The sequence below is a fragment of the Amphimedon queenslandica genome, unplaced genomic scaffold (assembly GCF_000090795.2).
Source record: "Amphimedon queenslandica unplaced genomic scaffold, v1.1 AMPQUscaffold_13422, whole genome shotgun sequence".
Classification (NCBI taxonomy): domain Eukaryota; kingdom Metazoa; phylum Porifera; class Demospongiae; order Haplosclerida; family Niphatidae; genus Amphimedon; species Amphimedon queenslandica.
Genome location: NW_003546342.1, coordinates 198145 through 206454, shown reverse-complemented (window position 1 = coordinate 206454; position 8310 = coordinate 198145). Strand labels below are relative to the sequence as shown.

At 33.6% G+C, this 8310-nt stretch overlaps 1 protein-coding gene across 10 annotated transcripts in view; it reads left to right on the top strand.

The window, feature by feature from the left end:
* The first annotated feature begins 2641 nt into the window (after positions 1-2641).
* LOC100636115 (uncharacterized) overlaps positions 2642-8310 on the top strand; it is a 34105-nt gene continuing 28436 nt past the window's right edge. For 5 of the 10 annotated variants that reach the window (XM_019996111.1, XM_019996112.1, XM_019996115.1 and 2 more), the window contains exons 1-13: positions 2643-2897; positions 3025-3173; positions 3316-3401; positions 5174-5234; positions 5309-5332; positions 5915-6088; positions 6138-6298; positions 6390-6478; positions 6535-6662; positions 6960-7133; positions 7182-7342; positions 7409-7497; positions 7599-7726. In XM_019996111.1, the coding sequence (XP_019851670.1) occupies positions 2672-2897; positions 3025-3173; positions 3316-3401; positions 5174-5234; positions 5309-5332; positions 5915-6088; positions 6138-6298; positions 6390-6478; positions 6535-6662; positions 6960-7133; positions 7182-7342; positions 7409-7497; positions 7599-7726 (1650 nt within the window). In that variant the 5' untranslated portion in view covers positions 2643-2671. Of the gene's footprint in view, positions 2898-3024; positions 3174-3315; positions 3402-5173; positions 5235-5308; positions 5333-5914; positions 6089-6137; positions 6299-6389; positions 6479-6534; positions 6663-6959; positions 7134-7181; positions 7343-7408; positions 7498-7598; positions 7727-8310 lie in introns of all 10 variants that reach the window. The other 5 variants (XM_019996105.1, XM_019996106.1, XM_019996107.1 and 2 more) reach the window with 3 other exon arrangements.

Sequence of the window (8310 nt, the reverse complement as noted above, 5' to 3'; positions counted from 1 at the left end):
TTCTTAATATTTCAAAATTCATAAAAATAAAATCCACAAAAATTGATTTAATAAGGTTCAAGATGGCTGAAAAGTAGAAAATTACAAAAATTAAAGGCCACAAAATTGACTTTTTAATAGATTTGCAAAACAAAATTTTCCACTATACATTGTATGATAGATATGTGTATGCATAATTTACTGTAGCTGTAAATGTGCTATACCTACCAAAGTAGTGCTCGTGGTGGAAATTTTTCCCTCCAATGATGTGGTCTGCATGATTGAAGAAGCATCAACCTTCTTTTCAAAGAAAATCTATCAATGAAAATTAATTATTATACTGACGTACTGGTTCTATTTTAGCAGCAGTAGATTCAATCTGTGGGTCTGAAAATATAAAAATAAAAAAATAATTGTATATATATAAACTAATAAAAGCTAATATACATGTAGTAAAAGTATTATACCTTCTTTCTTGCCCTCAAAATCTTCTGTAAAAAATAAAAATATACAATGTAAATAATTTTGTATACTGCACTATCTTACCTTCCTCTTCTTGTGGTAATTCAACTACTCTAATATCATTGTCCTCTAGCTTTTTCAATATCACTGGATCCTTGAGATCTCTCATGACATCATCAAGAACACATGGTAGTATAGCATAAGTGATGATAATACAGTTCTTCCTTAATTGTTTTAGAATCGCATCAGACGACCATGAGAATTCACCAAAGGTTGAGACCCAGGTATAAACACAAGTGAGTAACCAAGGCTTCTCAAGACGAAAAGAAATGTAAGGTAAGCCAAGAGGAGCAGTAGGAGATAGATCAGATTGTTTTTCAAATAAAGGTATCAAATCTTTAAAGGAAGCTGCACTCAACAATTTAGCATATTCTTTTTCGTATTCAAGTAAATGCCGGTTAATCTCATCATCATTCTTAGCAAATTCAATGATGAGTTTCTTCAATAGCTTGTAATTGAGATAACCAATGAAATTAAAATCACTTAGAAACTCAAAAAAGCTTTTAAAATCATTAACCTTCTTGAGAATATCAATGCAGGGCATTAACTCAGGAACAACACTAGCTTTTCTCTTTAAACATTCCTTTATCAAAAACTTGGCATCTTCTACATCAATGGAATTACTTTCAAGTGACTTTTTCACTGCAAGAGCAAGTGAAACATATTTTCCATGTAATTCATTAGCAGTGTCTTGCAAATCATCAACTTGATCAACTATGCGCTCAAGTTTATGAACACCTACAACAATACATAAGCTATAGTTACTATATAATTAAAAAATGACAAAACAAAAATTGAACCAGTGACCTTGTGATAATCATAAAACACTGCACTTCAAAAGTTAGGTTATTTGAAACAATCTAAACAACTGGGCTATATATACAGCTGTAACATTTTAGGGATGCACGTTTATTTGAGCTGGGCTTGTAATCAGGCAATACGGTATATATTTCAACTCATAATATTTTAAAGCAAGCAAGTAAAGATTGCATCTCCTCTATAACATGCATCATCTATAACAGACAATGCTATACATAACCTGTGCATTACCTCTCACCTTCAGATCAAAGGCCTAAAGCCACATTAGCTAAGGTGGAGCCTGACTAAAGCCACTCCCCTGGTTGGCAGAATGCAGTACAAACGAAAGGAAGAAAAGAATAAAAAAGCAAATGAGCAGTTCTTCTTACATCTATTCTTTAAATTAGAGCTGCTATTTCTGCTATACACACCAATGAATCAGTAAGGAGCCTCTTTGCTGCTATAAACTACTTCTTTCCTTCTTATTTTGGAAATTTTCCTTGATCTCCATTCCTTCGATGTAGCTTTCTGCCAACCAAGGGGTGTGGTACTTGAGTGGGTGAAGATTTCTACGCCTACATTTAATAACGATTTAATGGTATTCATACTTTACTTCAAAGGAAGTGTGAACTAACACGCAGGTTATGTATACTGGCTCACTTTCAGTTGTAGGCAGTGTTTGGGGTGTGGCTAATGAAACATCACTTCTTGACATAGCAATAAATAGATCTAAGTAAAATAAAAGCAATTAATAAAATACTGATTATTTAAAGCAAAGCATCTCACTTTGTTTTTCTGTGTCAATACCATCAGCTACAGCATTCTCTCTTTTTTCTCTAAGAGCAGCTATCAGTGTATCTATTGTTGGATCCTCCACACCATCAGCTTTACGCAACCAGCTAGCCAAACACTCTGTAAAACAACGATCAACCTGTCCTCTCTGTTCTTGTTCAATGCTCCTCAGTGTGTTATCAGATAATAGAAGACGTAGGCCTAGTTGATAATATGACGTCTTATCGATACAATGCTTCTCAAGTAATGCAATCACTTCATTAAGATCCGTAATGTCTACAAGAGCAATCATGTAGTAAAATAATGATAATTATTATTATAATTCTATACTCACTTAAGGTCCTTCCACTGAGAATTGACTCCTGAGTAACTGACATCGGAGCAGCCATTTACAAGGCGTGGCTATGATTAAGCTTCACCCCATGCCCCGCCTTTAATCTACATGCTTTGCCACGTGCTTAATTTCCAAGAAGAAAAGGTGGAGCTAAAAATGTAATTTCCTCAATGAGTAGGGTACATATACTTGATGAATTTGTATCTTCATTCCTGACATCTACCGACTCCAGCAGTGTCTGTGATCATGGTGGCTGTCTCCTATTGCAGGAGTTTCTCTCTCCTCTTAGTATTTCTTGGATTAGCTACAGCTCTACCTTCTGGTGCTCCACCTCAAGCATGTGTATCTCTAGTACCAGGTCATGGTGCTGTTCCCATTGATCCAGCCCTCCGTCCTCCTCCTTATTTCATTGTCTCTGATCTCTTGATGAAAAATGGATCCCTAGTATATGAACCTGATGAGACATATAATAGTAAAAATATGATATGATTGCCACATCAATTTTATACACCGGGCCTTTACTTGCATGCAACCATTAATATTCTTGCATGTTTATTACTATTAATTTGTTCTTTTTCTCTTTCTCTTTTATTCTGCAGTCAGTTTGATCAGTGTGCTTGGAGCAACATTCAGAGGTTTCATAGTCCAAGCCAGAGATGTGAATGGGTCAGTGATTGGTATGATGGATACCAGTGGCTCTAATGGTCAGGCAAGACTAGCTGACTGTCCAGACTCTAATAATTCCACTGTAATTTAAATACTAATGTGATAAATACTATTGGATGCAATTTTATATAATTTTCTAGGTAATTTTGATTGTATGCATTTTTTGTATGCATTTTGTATGATGTTTTTCTTTTTTCTCCTTCTCTTTTTTTTCTTTTCCTTAGGTAACTCATGTTAATAATTACGATAAGTCAAGTGTCTCATTTCAATGGACTGCTCCCTCAGGGTTTGATGACATTGTGGAACTAAGGTTAGTTTGTAATATAGTATAGTGCCTAAGACTACTGCATGCTAGATTGTATGGTCCAATGTACTTATCATCATTGTACTTAGATTTATCAAATACAATTAAACCTTCTCTTGATTGTCTGTTGTCTGCCAGTGTTATGCTGTATTTCTCAGTTCTCATGTGGTTTGTTATCTGGTTGGCATCACCATATAGTGTGTGTATTCACCCACTCAGGTCAATATATGGAGTGTGGATTGATGCTTATTAGGAAGTATAACCACAGTTTTATCTGTCAGGGCCCGGCTACAATTGTCAGGGCTGCTATGGTCAGGCTATTGTGCACTGTGATGTCTCAAAAATCCATGTAGAGCATGATCATAAAACAATGCATGCTATATATGGAATTATAATGGCATTTTTACAGGGTATTAGCTTTCAAAATCAAGGGTTATGAGTTTAATTTTTTAATATGAATTATACAGTGTTTCAATGCTTATTATAGTTACTGCTACACTCAGCATTTGATTTGTAATGCTGCATATGCATGTACATGTCCTCAAGTTCACATAGAAAGGTTTACAGTGATGGTTTTGTCAGTTTTCATTTGTTGCTATATGGCTCTACTGACCATGATAGAGTATCAGTTATAGTAAAGATAAGGATTGAGTCATGACAGAAGCCATTAGGGTGTGGTATAGTTTGAATCCAGACTCCGTTAAGATTAAACTAGTTAAACTGGCTATTTTATACAGTAGTAGGAAGCACATTTAGGTCATGTACTATTAATAGATAAATGCTACGTGTAATAGTTGAATATTATTTATCATGCTTTGTTGAACAGAAGATGGCCTCTTCACATATTAGCTACTGAAGACTACACAATGAAGGAAAATGCTGCTAAATATTTTTGCTTTACATTGGGGTAACTTTATGACTTAAAAGCTACTAGTAACTTTGGGTTGTTTATCATGATTATTGTGTTGAATAGTTGCTGCTAATTTGCACTGTATAAACTAAAGCTTTGAATGGTCTGTGTTCAATTATGCATTAAATTTAAAGCTATCAGCTCTACTGGTGTGTGCATGCAAGGCAAGTGTATGCAGAAATACAATTACACTTGAGTTTATCAGTCCATTTCTTTATTATACTGTGTATTTGTAATGCTACATTATTGTATTGCATTATTAACAAATTTAATTTGATTAATGTGTCTACAGGAAACTTGATCAGTTGCCACGTAGTACTGAATGTAAACACCAATTAAGGCACCAACAGCAACAAAATATTATTAGAAATAACTGAAGCATGCAAATGAATAAAATTGTTTTGTGCCAGATACAGCCATTATAGTGAAAAATTTTTGAGGGCTGTAAATTTTGTGAATTTGCCTAAAAATTTATGTGTATTTTGCAGATTTAATTTTTGCAAATTTATGCCTTTTGTCATCTTGTACTGTAATAATTTGATTTTCATCAATTAAAGTAATTGTTGCAGAACTTCAAAAATCGCAAAATCCGTGAAATTTATAAAGCCCTCAAAAATTTTGCACTATTTGGTTTGAATGTATTTATATTTATAAGTAGATGTTAGGATGTTAGTTAACACTTACATGTATGTAATACATGTTTACACTTACATGTACATGTGATACACTTTTATGCTAATATACATGTAAGTGCAAAGGAGAATCCATTAGCAATTTCTGTGGTTAGAGTGAAACCATTAATTTAAGTCTATTATAGTTATCATTACTATAATTTGTAATCCTATTATTATTATTTTATTATCCATAGGTATTCTGTTGTGATCATGTTTGCTTCATATTATGTGAATCTCAATGCTGCTGATTTCCCTGTAAGCTATACATGTACATGTAGATTCCAAGATTTATTAATCAATATTCTCTTATTCTCTCTTCTCTCTTGTAGGTTAACTGCAATATAACACTCACTGTAAGTATATACTGTGCTATATTATTACAATAGCACCAGCTGCATATAATTTCTGTTGTAAATGGCTATCATGATGTTTATGCTTTTTTAAAATTCATTTTATAAAGTGCTGATAACTTGATAATTATTTACCGGAATCACCTCAAACTTTCAGCATGTATTACAAAATGTAATAAAAATTGAGGGTTATTTCAGAGCCAATTTTTGGAAGAAAAATAAGGGCTATAGCCTTTGCTTCTTAAAAACTGGCTTAGTTTTTAATGCTCATAACTCAAATATTTTTTGGCGAAATTAGTTCAAACTTTGCATAAGGAAATAGTACATCAGAAAATGTAAGAAAAATTGGGGCTGATTTTGGAGCCGATTTTCAGGAAAAACCACAGGCCATTGCCTTCACTTTTTTTCAAAATTGGCTATTTTTATAAATGTTTATAACTCTAGAAATCTTTGTAAGAATAAGTCTACATAGTATACATGTAAATACATCAATGAAAAAAATAATAACTGCTATGATTTTGAGCCATTTTTGGAATAAGCCATAGTGTACCTGTACTCTTAATAATGTACCTTGTATTGGTATAGGATGTAGGGACTCATCCTCTTATATTCCGTATGCCAGAGAACTGCCCACGTCAAGAGTGTGAGTACTTTGTTGGTCTTGGACTCAATCCATCGGATCCAACTTATCTTGATGTATATCTTGAGGGTAATGCTGCTGGATGGATAGCTATTGGATTTTCCAACAACACACAAATGGTATATTAATAATATAATCTCTCTCTATCTTTTTATAAATATATTACAGGAGAATGATGATGTATTGGGTTGTCGTGTTAATTCTGGTACAGTAACAGTAGTTGATACATGGAATCCTTCTCCTAGACAAGCACCTAATATGCTTGATGCTACACAGGATGGACTGTGTGTTCAATCTACATCATTTACCAACAGTAGAATAACCTGCAGGTAAATATGCAATAAGACTTTACATATCTTTGCTTTTAAAATGTCATTATTATTTCGCAATTATTATGCTACTATTATTTATTACTTATAGTTTAAGTCGTTTAATCAATGGGACTGATATTGGTCAAGATTATGATCTTGACAATCTTTTCTATTTATTATATGGACGCCGTGCAGCAGGTACAGTATAATGACACTAACACTTGACCTCTAGTAATCGCTACTCATCTCTCTAGATCAAGGACCTCTTACATCATTAGGCTATCATACTGCTAATGGCGGTATGACTCCTAGTATTAGTCCAATCCAATACAATCCTGTTAATGATAACAATACTGATGGAAGATGTCCAGTAGAAGTTACTGTAAGAAAACTGTAAATTGTGCATTTGCAACTAAAATAAATACTCATCCTTCTTGCGTATACATCAGTATTAAGATATGTTTTGAATTATTACTATTATTACTAAACAGTAGGTGCCTCAATTAGCTTAATGTACAGTATGTCTTATAGTTTTAAGCTTCCAAATTAAAAGTCTATAACTGTCATTTTGTCTGGTGCACATGTAGTCCTTATAATTATAGCACATTCAAATAAAATTTAAAAATTAATAAAAACACTTTAGCATGTATGTACATGTACATGTATTTTCTTTAACTAGGGCATTGAGTCACATAATCTAGTCTTTGGTATGCCTGAAGGCTGTTTGAGGGCTGATTGTGAATATTATGTTGGATTGTCGCCAAATCCATCAGATCCAACTTATCTTGATGTATATCTTGAGGGTAATGCTGCTGGATGGATAGCTATTGGATTCTCACTAAACACACAAATGGTATATTGGTAGTATAATCTCTCTCTATCTCTTATAAATATATTACAGGAGAATGATGATGTATTGGGTTGTCGTGTTAATTCTGGTGCAGTAACAGTAGTTGATACATGGAATCCTTCTCCTAGAAGAGCAGCTAATATGCTTGATGCCACACAGGATGGACTGTGTGTCCAATCTACATCATTCACTAACGGTAGAATAACCTGCAGGTATGTTAATATCTATACTGGCCATTATTACTACATGTGTATGTTAAACTTACTCTCTCCCAATAGGTTCAGTAGGACTATTAATATTACTGATGTGGGTCAGGATTATAATTTGAACAGTTCCTATCATCTATTGTTTGGTAGAAGAGCTGCAGGTATAGCTATATGGTATACTCTACAATAGCTTGTACATGTATAATTAGTGGAAGAATGAAAAGCAAGTGCAAGTAGCTCATTCTTTTTCCCTTTTTCACAGATCAAGGTGTTACTACAGTATTAGGTTATCATACTGAAAATGGTGGTATGACTCCTGCTATTAGTGAACAGCAGTTCAATCCTGTGGTAGACAATAATGCTAATGAGAGGTGCCCTAGTCAAGCTACTGTGAGTCTTATATGTGTACATGCATGTAAAGTTGTAGACTTTTATTTATTGCAGAGCCTGAAATTACATTGAAACAGTGTTCAAACATTAACATTGCTTAATTTTATGGGCCATTTTTATAAAACGATTGGACAGTGTTTTCCCCAGGATTTTGGCATAGTCCTCATGCAGCCTCTTGTCCCAGTACTACAGAGTATTTATTTAGACAAAAATTAAAAGGAGGGAATTCTCCATTTTTAACTTTTCCTGATATATATACATGTTGTTATGCTGTGTAGAAAGTTTGACCTAATTCTGATTGAATTTGGATTCTTTATGAATTTTAAAAGTCGCTCCAAAATCCAAATGCCATGTACATGTACTCTATTTTAGTGCTTGTCAGTTCATGAAGCTTGCTCACTGAATTAGCATGATTTGTACATAACCCTGTGGTACAACATTTTATTGTGTTAAATAACTTAAATTGCTTTTGATTAAATTTATTTCAAAGGGCAAAATGCTAGAGCAACACAGAATTTGGTCAGACAAATCAGCAATATGGTTAGAAAACGTCTGATATCAAATTCTTATTTCAGGCTCTGCAA